Raw genomic sequence first — 20,943 nt, 5'->3', positions numbered from 1 at the left:
GTAATCCTCACTCAGCAATACTGCCATCCCGGTGTAAACCTCTCTCAGCAATACTGCCATCCCAGTATAAACCTCGCTCAGTAATACTGCCATCCCAGTATAATCCTCCCTCAGCAATACTGCCAACCCAGTGTAAACCTCTCTCAGCAATGCTGCCATCCCAGTGTAAACCTCCCTCAGCAATACTGCCATCCCTGTGTAATCCTCACTCAGCAATACTGCCATCCCAGTATAAACCTCGCTCAGTAATACTGCCATCCCAGTATAAACCTCGCTCAGTAATACTGCCATCCCAGTATAATCCTCCCTCAGCAATACTGCCATCCCAGTGTAAACCTCTCTCAGCAATACTGCCATCCCAGTGTAAACCTCTCTCAGCAATACTGCCATCCCAGTGTAAACCTCCCTCAGCAATACTGCCATCCCAGTGTAAACCTCTCTCAGCAATACTGCCATCCCAGTGTAAACCTCTCTCAGCAATGCTGCCATCCCAGTGTAAACCTCTCTCAGCAATAGTGCCATCCCTGTGTAAACCTCACTCAGCAATACTGCCATCCCAGTGTAACCTCCCCCAGCAATACTGCCATCCCAGTGTAAACCTCTCTCAGCAATACTGCCATCCCTGTGTAAACCTCACTCAGCAATACTGCCATCCCAGTGTAACCTCCCCCAGCAATACTGCCATCCCAGTGTAAACCTCTCTCAGCAATACTGCCATCCCTGTGTAAACCTCTCTCAGCAATACTGCCATCCCAGTATAAACCTCTCTCAGCAATACTGCCATCCCAGTGTAAACCTCCCTCAGCAATACTGCCATCCCAGTGTAAACCTCTCTCAGCAATACTGCCATCCCTGTGTAATCCTCCCTCAGCAATATTGCCATCCCAGTATAATCCTCCCCCAGCAATACTGCCATCCCAGTGTAATCCTCACTCAGCAATACTGCCATCCCAGTGTAAACCTCTCTCAGCAATACTGCCATCCCAGTGTAATCCTCACTCAGCAATACTGCCATCCCGGTGTAAACCTCTCTCAGCAATACTGCCATCCCAGTATAAACCTCGCTCAGTAATACTGCCATCCCAGTATAATCCTCCCTCAGCAATACTGCCAACCCAGTGTAAACCTCTCTCAGCAATGCTGCCATCCCAGTGTAAACCTCCCTCAGCAATACTGCCATCCCTGTGTAATCCTCACTCAGCAATACTGCCATCCCAGTATAAACCTCGCTCAGTAATACTGCCATCCCAGTATAAACCTCGCTCAGTAATACTGCCATCCCAGTATAATCCTCCCTCAGCAATACTGCCATCCCAGTGTAAACCTCTCTCAGCAATACTGCCATCCCAGTGTAAACCTCTCTCAGCAATACTGCCATCCCAGTGTAAACCTCCCTCAGCAATACTGCCATCCCAGTGTAAACCTCTCTCAGCAATACTGCCATCCCAGTGTAAACCTCTCTCAGCAATGCTGCCATCCCAGTGTAAACCTCTCTCAGCAATAGTGCCATCCCTGTGTAAACCTCACTCAGCAATACTGCCATCCCAGTGTAACCTCCCCCAGCAATACTGCCATCCCAGTGTAAACCTCTCTCAGCAATACTGCCATCCCTGTGTAAACCTCACTCAGCAATACTGCCATCCCAGTGTAACCTCCCCCAGCAATACTGCCATCCCAGTGTAAACCTCTCTCAGCAATACTGCCATCCCTGTGTAAACCTCTCTCAGCAATACTGCCATCCCAGTATAAACCTCTCTCAGCAATACTGCCATCCCAGTGTAAACCTCCCTCAGCAATACTGCCATCCCAGCGTGAACCTCTCTCAGCAATAATGCCATCCCAGTATAAACCTCTCAGCAATACTGCCATCCCAGTGTAAACCTCTCTCAGCAATACTGCCATCCCAGTATAAACCTCGCTCAGTAATACTGCCATCCCAGTATAAACCTCCCTCAGCAATACTGCCATCCCAGCGTGAACCTCTCTCAGCAATAATGCCATCCCAGTATAAACCTCTCAGCAATACTGCCATCCCAGTGTAAACCTCTCTCAGCAATACTGCCATCCCAGTATAAACCTCCCTCAGCAATACTGCCATCCCAGTGTAAACCTCTCTCAGCAATACTGCCATCCCAGTGTAAACCTCTCTCAGCAATACTGCCATCCCAGTGTAAACCTCTCTCAGCAATACTGCCATCCCAGTGTAAACCTCTCTCAGCAATACTGCCATCCCAGTGTAATCCTCACTCAGCAATACTGCCATCCCAGTATAAACCTCTCTCAGCAATACTGCCATCCCAGTGTAAGCGTCTCTCAGCAATACTGCCATCCCAGTATAAACCTCGCTCAGTAATACTGCCATCCCAGTATAATCCTCCATCAGCAATACTGCCATCCCAGTGTAATCCTCACTCAGCAATGCTGCCATCCCAGTGTAAACCTCTCTCAGCAATACTGCCATCCCAGTGTAAACCTCTCTCAGCAATACTGCCATCCCAGTATAAACCTCCCTCAGCAATACTGCCATCCCAGAGTAAACCTCTCTCAGCAATACTGCCATCCCAGAGTAAACCTCTCTCAGCAATACTGCCATCCCAGTGTAAACCTCTCTCAGCAATACTCATCCCAGTGTAAACCTCCCTCAGCAATACTGCCATCCCAGAGTAAACCTCCCTCAGCAATACTGCCATCCCAGAGTAAACCTCTCTCAGCAATACTGCCATCCCAGTGTAAACCTCTCTCAGCAATACTGCCATCCCAGAGTAAACCTCTCTCAGCAATACTCATCCCAGTGTAAACCTCCCTCAGCAATACTGCCATCCCAGAGTAAACCTCTCTCAGCAATACTGCCATCCCAGTGTAAATCTCTCTCAGCAATACTGCCATCCCAGTGTAAACCTCCCTCAGCAATACTGCCATCCCAGAGTAAACCTCTCTCAGCAATACTGCCATCCCAGAGTAAACCTCTCTCAGCAATACTGCCATCCCAGAGTAAACCTCTCTCAGCAATACTGCCATCCCAGAGTAAACCTCTCTCAGCAATACTGCCATCCCAGAGTAAACCTCTCTCAGCAATACTGCCATCCCAGTGTAAACCTCCCTCAGCAATACTGCCATCCCAGAGTAAACCTCCCTCAGCAATACTGCCATCCCAGAGTAAACCTCTCTCAGCAATACTGCCATCCCAGAGTAAACCTCTCTCAGCAATACTGCCATCCCAGAGTAAACCTCTCTCAGCAATACTGCCGTCCCAGAGTAAACCTCTCTCAGCAATACTCATCCCAGTATTAGCACAGCTTTGATGCCACTGAATTAATAATCCAGTATAGTCTGTGTAAACATTATTAACCCTGACTGAAAGTTCCTGTGATGAGTAAGTACCTGCTTCCTGCAAACGCACCAGCACAGGATACTGAATGAATAGCTTTTTAATTGTTGTAAGCAGTGACGTCCACTCCTCCCGCCGTTCATTCTGGGCAACAACTCTGGGAAATACAACAGCAAGTGGACAACAAAAGGAACATCATTAATGGGTTCAGATGTCATTCGCAAACTGAGGTCATTACTACGTTTCTTTACTGATTTATACAAAAATAACTAACCCTCCTCTGTGAAAATTAGCAGCAGGATCCAAATAAAAATGTGTCAGAGGCAGTGATTAGCCAGCTAGCAGGACACTCACATGCACTCCTGCGCTGTCTTCCTGCAGCTCCTGCTTTATCAAACCACACATCCTCCAAGTTAACCAACACTTATTCAAATTGCCTTGCAGTTCATTCGTGACAATGTTAAATGAATGACATTTGACGTAAGGCTGAATGTGCAGCATGAGTCACTGCCCTTCTGCCCCTGCTATCATAGCTCGGAACCACGTGGACTGAGACCACGTGAGCTTTGCTGCTCAAAGTTTGTGTGGAAATAAAACCTTCTCTCAGAAAAAAAACTAAACCACAAGGTGTCCCAGAAACCCCCAAGATCAGGGGATTGGCATCAACTGGACCAGCAGACCTGACTTCCGAACAACATTCACAACACATGGAGCTACAACACATCGCCTATAAAACCAATCACTCCTTGCTGTCCTCCTGGGCTAGGACACCATCCTTAAAGGATGCTCATTTAAAACAGACACCATCGTCTTCTCAGTATCAGTCAAACTCCCTGCCGAGGTCAAAATCAACAATTCCAAGACTCAATCTGAACAGGTCTCCTCACAGAAGTGAGATTGAACACACTTTATGATGTGATCTAAAACACTGCACCCAACACTCGGCATATAGGAATGGAAAATGCTGACGGATGGAAGTCTAATATCACTGTGATAGAAGTCAGCATTGATTCAAAGCTGCCCTCATTAACTACAAGAGAGATTCCACCAATTAGACATAGAAATATTTAAATATAGTAAATAGGATCACGAGTGGCCATTCCATATGATCAGTCCAGTGGTTACAAGAGAAATACTGTGAACAAAGGAGACCACTGCAGTTCCTGCCTTTGATTAATCTCACCAAAATATTCAACCACGTGAGCATATGCAATCTACTGAAAAGTACGTGCCCTCTCTAGCTGCTCAGCATGGTCAGTGATGTACAGAACAGCAGGAGGTCAGTCGGCTTTACTCCCCACCCTGTGCCCCCCGTGTGCTGTACTTTACTTACAGTGTTAATGCTATGACCAGGGAGTGGTTGGTTCCATTCCTGGTCTCATCTGACCCTTCAAATAAAACCAATCCCAGACAAAGCCGCAGCAATCTATCTGGTGTCTTTATTTTCAGCCGCTCCACATGGTCCATGAGGTTGGCTCCAATCATTTCCAGATACTCCATTGGCCAATCTCTTGTTGGAGCCAGTCAGACCCTCTGTTGCATCCTTGTGGGCTTCAGTTTTCTGTTTCACCCTCATTTGTTCACGTTGCTGCAGTTTTCGGATTTATCTGGATGGCTGGGCCAGGCCTCCAGATCTAACAAGAGACCAGGCCAGTAGGCCAAGAAAGAGTCTGAGATAGACAGGCACGAATCTATGCATGAGTCACATCAAGAAATCAAGGCAAATACAATGACAGAGAGGGGGAAAAGGAATGACTTACAGTCTCCGCCTCCTCAGACTAGTGCGCCAGGTGTCTGCAAATAAAGCTAACTCCTCAAAGGAGCGACTTCCCACTTGGTGTGGGAATCATGATAGCTGTTCCGTCTATTAGTCAGGTCAGTCTCAGCTGGATGATGACCATCCGAACACAAGGAGTAAACGACAACCGCATGTGTCAAGTGGTTTCCACTGACTTAAAACTCACGTGGTACGTGGTAATTCAAAGCTCCCAAAGCAGCTGAATCACTGATTATTCCAATCAATTGTCATCTCAGTTACTGATCTCTCTCTGGGACTCTGAACTGAATTTATCTTCACAGCAACATTATAAAGTTAAACCAAAATACAATCAAGACCAGTTTGTTAAATAGCTCGAGTTGAGACGGTGTTGCTAGAAAAGCACAGCAAGTCAGGCAGCATCTGAGAAGCAGGAGAATTGATGTTTCAGAATTCCTCATGAAGGGCTCTGGCCTGAAACGTCGATTTTCCTGCTCCTCGGATGCTGCCTGACCCGTTGTGCTTTTCCAGAAACACACTCTCTCCACTCTGATCGCCAGCATCTGCAGACCTCACTGTCACCTGGATAAATAGTTCACACACCCACAACAGACGGAAAACAGCACTGTAAAGGATCTGCTGCTGTCCACTCAGATGTTCTGATGTCTGAGTCACTTCTGTTTGGACACCGTTTCTTCCAGTAACTCTCAGCCAAGCTTTCACTCAAGAGGCCACACAGAGCTGGGCTGGACAACAAAAAGGAAAATCACAAATAAGACTCACTTATAAAAGTCTTCGTAGAACCTGCCCTCATGATCCACCTGAATGGAGGGTCGATGACTGTCGGGGAACTCGTCTGTAACAAAGAGAAACAGCCTGTCAGCACAGACGTGTGAACAAACAGTGGAGGCAAGACACAGCACTGGGGCACTGTTAAAAGATGGGAATGCTGTAAAACTGGGCACTCTGTCTGAAGCAAACTGTTGTAAAACAGAGTGAGAGTGAGGAAATGCTGCTTAGAATTTATCCAGGACAGGTATAAATCCGAGAAAGGAGCAGTTCCTTAGCCAAAGATCCAAGAGCGTGGCACAATTAAGACAGAGATGAGGAGGAATTTCTTCTCTCAAGATGTTGTAAATCTGTGGAATTCTGTTGAGGTGGGGTTATTAGGTATTGTCAAGGCTGAGATAGGCCATTTTAATCCATCAGGGAATCATGGGCTATGCGGAAAAGGCGGGAAAGTGGAGATGAGGATTACCAGATGAGCCACGATCGCACTGAATGGCAGAGCAGGCTCGATGGGCTGAATGGCCTACTTCTACTCCTATGTCTATGGTCTTCTAAATAGCTAATGCGACACTGGAGAACTGGCAGAGAAGAACAATCACGATAGTCCTATGTAAAAACAGAAAAAGATGGCGGGTTTAAGTTATAAAAACAGGCTGGAACTTGCTTCACTGGAGAGGGGGAGGTTGAAGGCTGATCTTAGAGGGTTATAACATTATTGGGGCACAGATAAGGCAAAGGTCTTTTCCCTAAAGTGGGTGAGTTCAAAACTAGGGGGCATATTTGAAGGGGAGAGGAGAAAGATTTTACAAAGGCATAAGGGCTAACTTTTTTAAAGACACAGAATGTGGCTCATGTGTGGAATGAACTGCCAGAGGAAGTGGTGGATGAGGGTACTATTACAACACTTAAAAGACACTTCGATAAGTACATGAATAAGAAATGTTTGGAGGGATATGGGCCAAGCGCAGAGAGGTGGGAATAGTTTAAGTTTGGGAACATGGTCAGCGTGGTCTAGTAGGACCGAAGGGTCTGTTTCTGTGCCCTATGACTCTATGATAATGCTGCTTATCCCCACATTCCCCCCTGCCCTGCTTTCACTCACCAGAGGTCTGGGATCCAATGACAATACAGTACTCAGCCTCTGGTAAGGTGTCATACTGGCTGCAGCCACTGCCTGCCAGTAGTGCTGTTGGCCTCTGACTCATCTGGGAAATGCCCAATGCTGTCCAGTTTAGGGAATGGCACTTACTACAGCAGGCTGTGCCTCAAAGATGTGACACAGTGATCTCCCCGGCTCTCTCGCTGATAGGAAACACCAACCCCACTGCCGTTACCTCTATTACATACCGTGCAGAGTAAGCGAACAGTATGGTTAGCTAATGGGCTGAAATAACAGCGGTGGAAAACTTACAAACAGCAGCTGGATAAAGTGCTGATGTAATGCAAGATGGGTTTTGTCAAACCATTGTATTCTGGAGATAAACCTAAGCTAACTTAAGAGAAGGGTGTAATGATAAAACCAGGGTTCCTGACACTGAATAAAATCATCAGGAACGAAGGAAGAGCAGTAGACAGGGAGAGAAAGGAAAAGTCTTTATAAAAAGCTCAAGATGCATGTGAAGGTTAGGCCTTTTATAGATTACAAAGAATAGGTAGGGGAATGCAGGAGTGAAGGAAGACATCCAATCCAAGAGGGTAAAATTACCGAAGAGGTATTAAATGAAGATTTTGCATCAGTTTTAAATACAGTGTTTGTAAGTAATTGGGTGTATTACAGCAGGGAAAAGAAAAACTGTGGAAATACTGGGTTTCAAAATCGCACAGAATCGGAGGTGGATATTACATTGAGCTGTGATGGCTGCAGGCTGAACTGATTAACAATGTCGGAGAAGAGGCAACAGAAACTCAGACCATTTCTGAAAAATTGTCTTTTTAAATATCCACACGGTCTCATCCAATTGTGAGAGAGCCAACTTTGCTCAAGAAGGACGTACAGTTGCAATATTTGCTGTGGGCACGCTTTATAGTCCATAATTCCAGATATAATTAATGGGCTGCTGCAATATAATTGCGTGAGGTAATCAATGAAGGAGAACAGAAATTTATTAAAGCTACAGTATGACTGAGTCTTTTGCAGAAGTGATTGATTTACAAAAAAAAACCAAAGAACCGTGGATGCTGGAAATCAGCAACAAAAATCAGAAATTACTGGGAAAACTCAGCAGGTCTGGCAGCATCTGTGGACAGAAAGCAGAGCTAACATTTTGGGTCCAGTGACTCTTTTACACAATTGTTCTCAGTATCTGTAAAGGATATTGTTGGGGAAAGGGTTGATTTTTTTTTCCTTCTTGCTGTTTATATAACATTTCTAAGCTGTCTTACAAATAGATAGACTTTTCTTTAAAGTTCTGAAATAAAGTCGTGTTTTTTTTTACTAAAAGGATATTAGCAATCTGGAGTGAATATGTTCAGTGACAAAACATCACAGTAACCAAACTGCAAAAATAAAACCCATGATCTCTCGATTCAGGTATCACTCTGAGATCCAATGTGTCCAGTGCTACCATAAACTGAGATTGCGACAGAAGCGAACACATTATTGAACCTGACGGGCGACATGGAATAAAAGGGTCTAACAAACGGTAGAGAGAGCTGGAGAAAAGGTCAGAATTGGTTGCTGGGCTATCGATGCAAGAAGCAGAACACTATCAGGAATGACAGTGGATACTGCTTTGCAGGTGGTAAAGTTTCCCAAGCCACCACCATTCAAACAGTCCGAGGGGGAACTCATCATGATGCTCCACGAAGCATCAAGTCCTCACTTGGGATAAACCCCAGAAAAGTGCAAGGTTTCACAAGATCAGGTTGGTGCAGGGACGGGAGGGGGTGGCGAGGTAATGAATTGACCGTGTGGGAGGGTGGGGGGATGGGGGGATGGCGATGGCAAAGTCAGACAGGAAAGGTGCTGTTCGTGGCCTGGGCTGACTGTGTGTAAGGAGGGGATGATGGGATTACCCAATTTGCAAAGGGGGCCAGTAAAGGAGGCTCCCTCCTTGAGAGCGCAGAAACTACCCCGCCAGCAAATATATTGTGACTGGGCAGGAAGCAGGCCTTGAGGCCTCACCTGGGTGAGTGGGCAGTCCTAGACCTTGCCCCTTACATTTTGGTCAGGTCAGGGGTGGGATGAAGATTGGCAGAAGACCACCCAGGGAATTTTACAGTCCCTAACTCTACCTTCTAACTGCATACCCGCTGATAAAAATCTTAAAACTCTGCCCAACAGCCTAGGAGACTGTACTCAAAGTGTAGATACTGAAAGATGTGTTTTGACAGAGAGTTTGTTTCAGGAAAATGTGAAAGCAGTTGACAATGACGTGCAGCATCTCAAACTGCATATCCACTGACACACAATATGAGTGTGGGTACACCATTACAGTATGGCATTACATTATCAGGAAAGCAGGTTCAAGAAGCAAGTAAACATAATTTAGAAAAGGGACACTCCAGGTAATCTGGCTATTACCACAGTAAACAGAGGTAGTTACGGAGAGATTTATCATAAACATTCAAAAATAGCAAACAATTTCTGCAGAGTGACTTAGAAAAAAACCTAAGAGGGCATGAGTTCACACTGAGAAAGGGAGAATAGGTACAACAAGTTTATTATCACTGTTCATCATGTTTCGTCACAGGGTATGGGCCCAAGGCGGAGGTCAAAGCAATATTAAGAAAAAATGGGATAAATATTTGGAATGGGAAAGTCACAGTGGATAGGGATGGAGCATGGTTGTACTTTTGGACTGTTTATCCTCAAAAGGGCTTGCACTGACACGATGGGCCAAACTATCTCCCCCTCTGAGGTTGGAGGGTTTCAGCCATTGTGGGAGAGGCTGAATCGGCTGGGGGTTATTTTCCTTGAAGCATCGAGGCTGAGGGGTGATTTATAAATTCATCAGGGGCGTGGATACAGTGAATAGCCAAGGACTTTTCCCAGGGTTGGGGAGTCCAAAACTAGAGGGCATAGGTTTAAGGTGAGAGGGGGAAGATATACAAGACACCTCAGGGGTAACTTTTTCACACAGAGGGCGGTGCATGTACGGAATGAGCTGCCAGGGGAAATGGTGGACGCTGGTACAAATACAGCATTTAAAAGGCATCTGGATGGGTATATGAATTCAAAGGGTTTAAGAGGGAGATGGGCCAAATGCTGGCAAAAGGGAGTAGATTAGGTTAGGATATCTGGTTGTCATGGATGAATTGGACCGAAGGGTCTGTTTCTGTGCTGTACATCTCTATGACTCTATGCCACAAACATCTGTGGTTCTCGTACTGGATGTCTGCTGACCTCACCATTTCAACCCGATAAAGGGACGAATGAACCTTCACTCTACTTTTTCCTATTTCCTTCCATGAGTCTCCCCTCCTTCCTGGTTTTTGATATTGGCTGGAGCATTGCAAGGATGGCCTGTCTTCAAGCGATGTGATTGAATCTCTATATATATATACCCTAACAGGCAGTGGAACCTCAGAAAGCCAACCTCTCTGACATTGTGAGCCCCCTCAGTGTTAAGCTGCATTTTAATTTCGAGTCCTGCAGCAAAATCACAACCCTCTCGATTCTAAAGCAAGCATGCCGCAAAACAGAGCCATAAACATCCACAAGGCCGAGCGGCATGGAGCTCACTGCTCTTTATCTGTGGCAGGAACTTCGGATATAGAGAACTTTTCTTAAAATAAAAAGCAAAGATACTTCTGCTCTAATTTGTGACAATAAAAAAAAATCGGAGATGTTGTAACTTTTGAAGAAATTGGCCCAAAACATCAATTAATTTCTTAATGACTTTGCAAAATATAATGAACTGCAAAACAGTAACATTAATCAAAGATTTAGGTTTCACACTGCAACAGTTTTATAGGACTAGAAGCAATTTAACTTTGTTTTTGAATCAATTATGGATTTCTCCGCACTTAACTTCCGAAGTTGCAACAAATTACAACCAACAAATTATATTAGTGTGAGAGTCCTTGAGATGAACAATTGCTAAATATATGTAACAGGAACAGCATATTGATAGAATATTTGGCCAATTCTTAACTCAGAGCTTACCACTGACAAAGAGGACCAACTCACCCAGAGACTTGCCATCATAGAAAGTTCTGGAAAATAAAACCACTGTCACTTCATGGCTGCAATTTTTATCCTAAAATCAAAAGAGAGGAATAAAGTGAAATTTCATAGTGCAGAGTCTATATTGTGTGCTACGGCTCTTAGAGTGTGATATAAATCCGTACAGCAAGATTAAACATTTTTGACTATTTATTCAAAAAATCCTCAAGGCCTCTCAAACTATGTGCTAGATAGTAAGTTTTGAGAAGATTTGTAGCTAAGGTTGAAGTTCTGGATGTAGGTTTGCTCGTTGAGCTGGAAGGTTCATTTTCAGATGTTTTGTCACCATACTAGGTAACAGCTTCATTGAGCCTCCGGTGAAGCACTGGTGTTAGTGACCCACTTTCTATTTGTGTTTAGCTTCCCTCAAGTTGGCGATGTCATGTGCTGTCCTTTTTCTCACTGGGTGGTAAATGGGGCCCAAGTCGATGTGTACTAACTTTCTAATTAGAATGCTTGGGCACCACACGATTAGCTATACTCAAGGAACAGCTGATCCCATTATTCCATGCTGCAGAGCATAAAATACAGAAGTAAGAGCCTGCTTATCCAATCGCTATCATCACAGCTTCGATCTCAATTCCAGTCTCTCACATCCCTAAATTCCTCATTTCCCTCAGTTTCCAAAAATTTAGCAATTTCTGCTTTGAATCGATTCAATACCTCAGCACCTACCGCTCTCTGGGATAAAATATCTTAGAGATTCACAACCTTTCAAAAGGTTGACTCCCTCATTCTGAGTCTGTGGCCCTTATTTCTAGACTCCCCAGCTACAGGCAACATCCTCACAACCTGTAGCCTATCAAGTTCATAAACAAACATGCTTAGTATGTTTCAATGTGGTCACCTCAGATTCTGTTAAATTCCTGAGAACTAACCCAATTTCTTCGCTATCACCTCATTGCACAAGGACCTAGGAGTCAGCCTGTGAAGCTTCACTGAATTTGCTTCAAGTCTAGTATACCCTACATCAGGTAGCGAGACCAAACTGTACAAAGTACACAGTGTGTGGTCTCACCAATTACTGCACTATTACAGCAATCTGTTCGTATTAAAGCTCAAATCATTTGCTTTTCTAAATGCTTCCTGTCCCTATGTGCTAACCTTCTATGATTCATGCGCTCAAGTCTCTACGAATGTTAACATTTCCCCATTATCTCACCATTTAGAAAAAATTCTGCTTTTTAAACATTTTTTTTCTTCTGCAGTGGATCACCTCACACTTATTCATATTTCATGCGCCCTCACCCAATCTGTCCATATCCCTTTACAATTAATGTGTGACCGCCTACAGCTTACTCTCCCAACGCTGACTCATCAGCAAAACATGGGCACATTACATTTGATCATCTCAGCTGTTAATGTACATCCAAAGCCAAGCAATGATCTCTGCAACACCCTGCTGCTTACTATGAAAATACTGAGGCTTTAAGAGGTTTATTTTAAAGAGAGCTTTAAAGACAGAGATGCTGAGCATTCTAGTTAGAAAGCTAGTACACATCGACTTGGAGCCCATTTACCACCCTCTGAGAAAAAGGACAGCAAATGACATCACCAACCCAAGGAAATCTAAAACAGATAAATAGAAAGCAGATCACTAACACCAGTGCTTCATCGGAGGCTCGCTGATGTTACCTAGCATGGTGACGAAACGTCTGAAAATGAAAATCAACGAGCAAACTTACATCCAGAACCTCAACCTGAGCTACAAATCTTCTCAAAACTCGCTAGCTAGTACACAGCTCGAGGGGCTTTGGGGATTTTTATAAAGTTCGAACAATAGAAGCAGCCTGAGTGGGGTGTGACCAAACTCCCAAAGAACCAGGATCTTTAGTTTTAGCTTTCAGGGAAAGTTGCTGGGGTGTCAAAACGCTCCCACATTTCTCTCTGCTCCAGCTGAAAGCTAGAGTTCTCTATTTCTCTCAGAATTGTCTTTTAATGCTCTTTCCTCCTGGACTGGAGTTACACATCTGGTTTCTCAATTTGTCTTTTGCCAAGAGGGTGTTTATGAGATGTTACTACATTAGAACAGTTACTGTTTAGTGGTAACATAATCCATTATTCTGTTAGGTTCTGTTCCTAACTGAGTTGTTATTCCAAGTTCCTTTTTCTTTTGTTGTACTTTAACTATAGTGTTTGAGTAAATTGTATGTTGCTTAACATTGAGTAGTTTGACCAGTCAAAATTAAATCTGGAACACAGCACCTCGCATTTACCTTTACAATAAGAAGTAGTTAGGGTCTAGGCTACCTTTTTAATATGTTTTGAGGGGTTTGGTCTGGTCTAGTCCATAACATTACAGCTTTGGAAAATAATCTGCTTAAATCTGTTATCTGTCCATCTATCATTAATGTCACTAAATAACCAGCAATACCAATGATTTTTATCAAATGATACATCACATTCACAGGTATCCTCTTTTTACAATCTTCTAGAATCCCTACAGTGTTGAAACAGGCCATTCGGCCCAACATGTCCACACCAACTCTCCAAAGAGCATCACAACCAGTCTCACCAGCCCCCCCCCCCACCCTGTTCCTGTAACCCTGCATTTCCCACAGCTAATCCACCTAACTTACACACTCCTGGACACTATGGGCAATTTAGCATAACCGGCCCACTTAACTTGTACACCTTTGGACTGTGGGAGGAAACCCACACAGATATGGGGAGAACGTGCAAACTCCATACAGAGGCTGGAATCAAACTTGGGTCCCTGGCACTGTGAGGCAGCAGTGCTTTATAATGCTCCCAGTTACAACCTCCAAAAACTTACAACATATAATTTGTCAAACAACTCTTTCCTCTTCCTAAATTCTATGTTTATTCTGCATAACCAAAAATTACGATGTCCCAGAAGACAGATTCTTGCATTTTCCCTACCACGATGCTCGGCTACAGATCCCCGTTTGCTATCCTCAAATCCTGTTCGAGAACCAAGGGAATGCGGTAACATCCAAACCAACGCTGGACTAGCCTCTTCCAAAAGCAGAGGACGCTGGCAATCAGAGCTCAGAGTCATAGAGATGTACAGCTTGGAAACAGACCCTTCGGTCCAACCCGTCCATGCCGACCAGATGATCCCAACCCAATCTAGTCCCACCTGCCAGCACCCCGCCCACATCCCTCCAAATCCTTCCTATTCATATACCCATCCAAATGCCTCTTAAATGTTGTAATTGTACCAGCCTCCACCACATCCTCTGGCAGCTCATTCCATACACGCACCATCCTCTGAGGGAAAACGTTGCCTCTTAAGTCTCTTTTATATCTTTCCCCTCTTCCCCCTAAACCTATGCCCTCTAATTCTGGACTACCCCACCCCAGGGAAAAGACCTTGTCTATTTATTCTATCCATGCCACTGATGATTTTATCAACCTCTATAAGGTCAGCCCTCAACCTCTGACACTCCAGGGTTGCTGAATTGAGGAACCATCAATTTCTCCACGATAATCCCTTTAACGATATTAAGAAGGAGGTAGACAGATTTTTAATGAGTAGTGGCTTAAAGGGTTAGCGGGCAGGAAAGTGGGGTTGAAGCCAAGTTGAGATCAGCCATAATTGTATTAAATGATGGAGCAGGCTCGAAGGGCTGAATGGCCTACTCCTCCTAGCTCTTCTATAAAACACCTCAAAAAGTTTCACATTTGCCGTGGCTAATCCACCCAATCTGCACATCTTTGGACCATAGGAGGAAACTAGAGCAAACCCACATGCTGACACAGGGAGAATGTGCAAACGCCACACAAAGTTGCCCGAGGGTAGAATCGAACCCGGGTTCCTGGCACTGTGAGGCAGCAGTGCTAACCACTGAGCCACAGATCTCAGCATGGCCCCTGGAGATACCATATAGAGACTGAGCATATCCCAGCAACCCAAAACCATCCCAGGATGCTGAAGGAGACCTGGGAAGAGACAGCAGTGAAGGACTGACTGCCTGTTTAGATTTCGATTTTATTGTCATGCGTACCCAAGTACAGAAGTACAAGAATACAGTGAAAAGTGTACAATGTCAACACACAAGGGCGCCATCTTAGATACAAAGGCATCTAGGTACAAAAAAACGTAGGTCTAAAGTAGTATGAGGTAGAGTTAAAAAGTTAAGCATTACTTTATAGAATAAGTAGAAAAATAAAGAAATAAGGTAATAGGTAACATTAAAGTCTTTCTTAATTTAAACTAGGAAAATAATGAAACTGTTACATCCGACATATTAGCAATTGGAACACTATAGCCTCAAGAGAGGGTATAATCAGACCCTTAGGGGTCTGAGCTCTTAAGGATAGTGGAATCAAGGGTTATGGGGATAAGGCAGGAACAGGATACTGATTGAGGATGATCAGCCATTATCATAATGAATGGTGGTGCTGGCTCGAAGGGCAGAATGGCCCTCTCCTGCACCTATTGTCTATAGCACTAAACTCTAACCTCAACACTGAGACACACATTAAGAATGTCCGTTGAGCAGAGTAGGAAAAGCAGCTATCAAGAAGTTGGTGGCATTATAGAACTATGCCTCGACCCCAATTCCGGGAAAGAACAATAGAAAAAATATGAAAATTCAAGGTCTGAAGAGAATTTAGTGAATTATTAACAACAATGTTGTTAACTTGATATCAGTTACCTAATACTGTACAAAGGTATTGTATAAAAACACAGAAACGTTGTATATGTAAAACTGACTCCAACTTCCCCACACATTCACATTCCATGCTACGCTCCCACTGTATTTTTATACCTTCCATTTGGCGAAGAGGTCAGAGAGGAAACCATTCACAGCCTTCTCAAAGTACAAATCACCTAAAAAAGGAAGAAATATGGTACTGAACAGTAAAATATTAGAAGAAACATCTGCAACCTTCCTTTTCTCAATCCCTACCATCCTCATCAGTCTAGGGCTCAATACCTTTACTGTCAGGGCACTAATCCAACCCACAGCCCAAATGGGTTCCACACAGTCTGGGATTGTGAGAAGACTTCAAAACAATGACAGAGGCAGATGATAAACTACCCAAATGCAAATTACTATCTTGTAATAATTTGCCTACATAACAAAAAAAAGTTCATACAATTCATAAGGAGTATTTTAACTATCTGAATTTCTACCAAATGAGTAACCTCTTGTCTTCTCATTTTATACAAATACAGAAAAAGTAAGGAAATAGCTTCACATTCGGGCTAAATTACCATGAAAACGCAAGCGACATTGTCAGTATTCTGCAGAAAGCTTTTTAAAAGCCTGCTCTTGCTTGGGATACAAGTGTCACTGACCAGACTAGCACATATTGCCCAGCAGTAGGCCAACTGGCCCTTTGAATGCACTCCCATAATCAGTATGATCATGGTTGATCCCCTATCTTAATACCATATCTCTGCTTTCTCTCCAGACGTCTGAAGCCTTTAAAAAAAAAAGATCAATGCCTTCTTCAATATACTCAAGTGATTTCGCATCTACAGCCTTCTGTAACAGTGAATTCCATGGGATGACCAAGCTCTGGGTGAAGAAATGCTCCCTCATCTATGGCCTACTTTGTTTCCTGAGACCGTGTTCTAAACTCCCCAACCAGGGGAAACATTCCCTCAGCATCCAGTCTGTCCATCCCTGCTGGAATTTTATACATTTTCAATCAGATAGAGTCCAACAGCACGGAAACAGGCCCTTCGTCCACGCTGACCAGGTTTCCTAAACTGAACTAGTCCCATTTGGCCCATATCCTTCTCAGCCTTTCCCATCCACGTACCTGCCCACATGTCTTTTAAATGTTGTCATTTCACCCGCCTCTACCACTATAATCCTCTCCTACTCTTCCAAATTCCAGTGAATACAGGACCAGGCAAACCATTATCTCTTCATATGACAGTCCTTCCATTTCTAGTATCAGCCTAGAGAGCCTCTGCTGCACTCCCTCCATGGCACATATAACCTCTCTTGGGTAGGAAGACCAAAACTGCCCGCTATACTCCAAGTATGATCTCACCAAGATGAGGTATGCCTAGAAAGGCATTCAATAATTAGTCAATTGCATTGTCCTGTGTCACATACAGGGCAGACTGGGTAAAGGTGGCAGATTTCCTTCCCTAAAACAGACTCGCTTTCACAGCAATCGATGGTCCTCTGGCTGAGAGTTCAATTTCAACGTAATGAATGAGATTTAAATTCCACCAGATGCAGTGGGATGAGTTGTACCCGGTTTCCTCACAACTTTAGCCTGGGCTTCTGGCTTACTGGGCCAGCGACAACACCGCTATTTATTTTCATGAACACTTCAGAGAAGCGTTTATTCTTTGAGAACACCAAATAAGATCAGTTTAGGCTGCACTTTGACTAAATATCGGCTAAGTATCCCAGGGCTGCTAGAAGGGTCACTCGACCTGAAACGTTAACTCTGATTTCTCTCCACAGCTGCTGTCAGAGCTGCTGAGTTTTCTGACCAATTTCTGTTTTTTTTTTGTTTTTTGATTCTGGTTTCCAGCATCTACAGTCATAGAATCACACAGCACAGAAACCCTTCGGTCCAACCAGTCCATGCTGATCATAATCCCCGACTCAACTATCCGACATATCTGCCCATATCCCTTGAAACATTTCTTATTCATGTACTTACCGAAATATCTTTTAAAAAGTTGTAACTGTGCCTGCATCCAAGACTTCCGCTGGATGCTCATTCCACACATGAACCGCTGTCTGTGAAAAAACTGCCTCTCATGTCTTCAAATATTTCTCCTCCCACCTTCAAAGTATGCCCCCTTGTCTTGAATTCCCCCACCCAAGAGAAAAGACACCTGCCATTCACCTTATCTATACCCCTCATGATTTATAAACCTCTTGTTAGGAAGTTGAAGGCTGGACTGTACCTGTAAGAGAGAGTGAATGCTGTTCCGAACTGAGAGATTACAAACACCTGCGTATAGGACGAGATGGCAGTCCTAGAGTGGACTGGAAAATTGAAAATATGTAACATTTGGCTGTGAAATGGATACCGGAGCTTTGGTTGCTGTTTTGACAACAATTTGAATCTAACCAGTGTAAATTATGCCCTAGGATACTAAAACCCAATCAGGTTTGAATTTATTGTTTTGCCACATCGAACCAATGAATCGATCCAATGTTAGGGGAGTATAAAATGTGTCAATATGAAAATTGGTCAGAAAGCAACTGCTATTGAGACAACAACGCCTGGAGAGCTAACACCTTGCTCTCCAAGAAAGGAGGAAACACTCTCTATCAAAGGTACCTTTTCATATATAACATTTTCGCAGTGGAAAGAAAGACGATGACCCAGGGAGATCCTCAGCCGGAAGAAGAAAGACAAGACGACAGCTGCTATGTGGTTATAAAATTAAGTTGATGTAATTCTAATAAGTGTCTTATTGGAACAGCATATTGTTATAGAGTTGGAGGCAGATAGTAAGCAGTTAAGAGAAAGGGGGTGGCTTAGAATTGTGAATTGTTGCTTAATGTTCAAGTTTAAATAATAACTTGATGTTATTTTCTTTAACTAGTGGAATTTGTGAGTTCCCTGTCACTCATATTTTAATAGGTTACGAGATGAGATGAGCTTTTCTGGGTGTTTGGTTTAATTATCAGAAGGGTTCACCGCCACGTCGTAACACTCTTAAGTTCACCGCTCAATCTCCTATGCTCCAGTGAACAAAAGTCCCAGCCCATCCAGCCTCTGTAAATCTCTTCTGAATCCCCTCCAGTTTAATAGTATCCTTCCTATAACAGTACACCAGAAGAGGCATCACCAATGTCTTTCTGGTTTTTTCGTTAGTTTGCCACTTTACCTCCTCGCTCTCTCTCTCTCACCCACCCTGTGGACCTTACCCAGGTTGTCTGCAGGAGGAAAGCGCAAGATTGAACCAAATTATCCACACGAACAGTAAAAAAAAACCCTCCCCCATCAGAATAAAGAACATTTAAAATTCATGGCCCACTGATCAATTTAAAATCAAATTACAGTATCACAAACACACAGCCAGAGAAGGCGTGCCTGTTGAATGGTGCTGTATTTGTTTCAGTGCAGTAATACAGCATAATTTATTTGGAAAATGTCTTACCATAGATGTCAAAGTCCCACATCTCACAGCTCATCTGGATGAAAATATAGACCATGGCAGAGGTGGATCGGAATACCACCTAGAGAAGAGCACCAATAACATTAGTCACAATGTAACCATTTCCTGTACTCTGAACCTCCTCCTGAACATCACAAACCACAAACCCTGGGCTCAATCCTTTCCCACCGTTATACATTTCGCGGGAAACCCCCTGCGTTAAGTTCCAATTCTTACATCTGCCAAACTTGCTACCTGACCTTAATCCTGTTCCGTTAGACCTGTCCTTTAATATCTCCTGCTGGAGAGGCTGAACAGGCTGGGGCTATTTTCCCTGTGGCGTCAGAGGCTGACGGGTGACCCGATAGAGGTGTATAAAATCATGGGGGGGTATGGATCGGATGAATAGTCGAGGTCCTTTTCCTAGGGTAAGCGATTGCCAAACTAGAGGAGAGGTTTAAAGTGAAAGTAGAAAGATATAAAAGGGACCTAAGGGACAATGTTTTCCATACAGAGGGTGGTGCACGTATGGAATAACTTCCGGAGGAGCTGGGTACAATTACAACATTTAAAAGGTGTCTACATGGGTATATGAATAGGAGGGGTTTGGAAGGAAACGCTGGAAAACGGGACTAAAATTAACTTAGAATATCTGGTCGGCGTGGACGAGTTGGACCGAAGGGTGTGTTTCTGTGCTGTATGACTCTATATTGCTGGGGTTTCCATAATGTGAGGTCTTTTTTCCCCAAAGTCCCTCAAGTATGATCTCACAGCAGTAGCAAGAGCAACTCCTAATAATACTTAAGCCTCTTCTCAAAAATGGTAAGACTTTAGTTGAGGTCATAAGGACTAGGAGCAGGAGTAGGCCATTCAGCCCCTCACGACTGTTCATCCATTCGATAAGATCATGGCTGATCTGGCCCAGGCCTCAACTCCCCTTTTCTGCCAGCTTCTCACAGCCCTCTGCAACTCCTCGGTATTGCACAAATCTGTCTAGGTCCTCTTCAAATCCTTTGTGACCTAGCCTCCACAAATCTCTGGGTAGAGAACTTCAAACATTCACAATCCTCTAACGGATACTGAAAAAGGAAGAGCGAGGTCAGAGTGTACATCGGCCCTATAGAAAACTAATCTGGGGAGCTGATTATGGGGAACAAGAAAATATCAGACGAGTGAAACAAATATTTTACAGTGGAAGATACTTTGAACATCCCATTAAAATTGCAATTAAGCGCTATCACGAGAAAAGTAGCATAAGATAAACTAGTGGGGTTAAAGGCAGATAAGTCCCCTGGCCCTGGTGGCTTGATTCCTAAGATCCTAAAATAGGTAGCTTCAGAGACAGTGGATACGTTGTTTGTAATTTTCCAAATATCCTTGGATTCTGAAGTAGTAGCAGAGGATTGGAAAACTACTATTGATATTCAAAAAGGGAAGGAGGCAAAAAGCAGGTAACTATAGGCTGATTTGCCTAACATCTGTTGTTGGAGAAGTGTTGGAATTAATTATTTAGGAAGTTATAGCGAAACATTTGGACAATCAATCTAATTAAGCAGAGTAAGTATGGTTTCATGAAAGGAAACTGTGACTGACTAATTTATTAGAGATACTTTAGATTAGATTCCCGACAGTGTGGAAACAGGCCCTTCGGCCCAACAAGTCCACAACAACCCTCCAAAGAGTAACCCACCCAGACCCATTTCCCTCTGACTAATGCACCTAACACAACGGGACAATTAAACATGGCCAGTTCACCTGACCTGCACATCTTTGGACCATGGGAGGAAACCGGAGCACCCGGAGGAAACCCATGCAGACATGGGGAGAATGTGCAAACTCCACAC

At 43.9% G+C, this 20,943-nt stretch overlaps 1 protein-coding gene across 1 annotated transcript in view; it reads right to left on the bottom strand.

Moving 5' to 3' along the window:
* The window catches only part of depdc5 (DEP domain containing 5, GATOR1 subcomplex subunit), a 257,419-nt gene that overhangs the window by 208,085 nt on the left and 28,391 nt on the right, over positions 1-20,943 (bottom strand). The window contains exons 8-12 of the mRNA XM_088000284.1: positions 19,103-19,181; positions 15,780-15,841; positions 11,005-11,074; positions 5,868-5,940; positions 3,382-3,485 (exon numbers count right to left, since the gene is read on the bottom strand). Coding sequence (XP_087856410.1) covers positions 3,382-3,485; positions 5,868-5,940; positions 11,005-11,074; positions 15,780-15,841; positions 19,103-19,181 — 388 coding nt within the window. The remainder of the gene's footprint in view (positions 1-3,381; positions 3,486-5,867; positions 5,941-11,004; positions 11,075-15,779; positions 15,842-19,102; positions 19,182-20,943) is intronic.

This window comes from Chiloscyllium plagiosum, unplaced genomic scaffold, assembly GCF_037043375.1.
Source record: "Chiloscyllium plagiosum isolate Xiang-an unplaced genomic scaffold, Cpla_swu_hap1 HiC_scaffold_24, whole genome shotgun sequence".
In the NCBI taxonomy this organism is placed as follows: domain Eukaryota; kingdom Metazoa; phylum Chordata; class Chondrichthyes; order Orectolobiformes; family Hemiscylliidae; genus Chiloscyllium; species Chiloscyllium plagiosum.
Note: the sequence above shows the minus strand (reverse complement) of the source record. Positions and strands in the feature narration are given on the sequence as shown.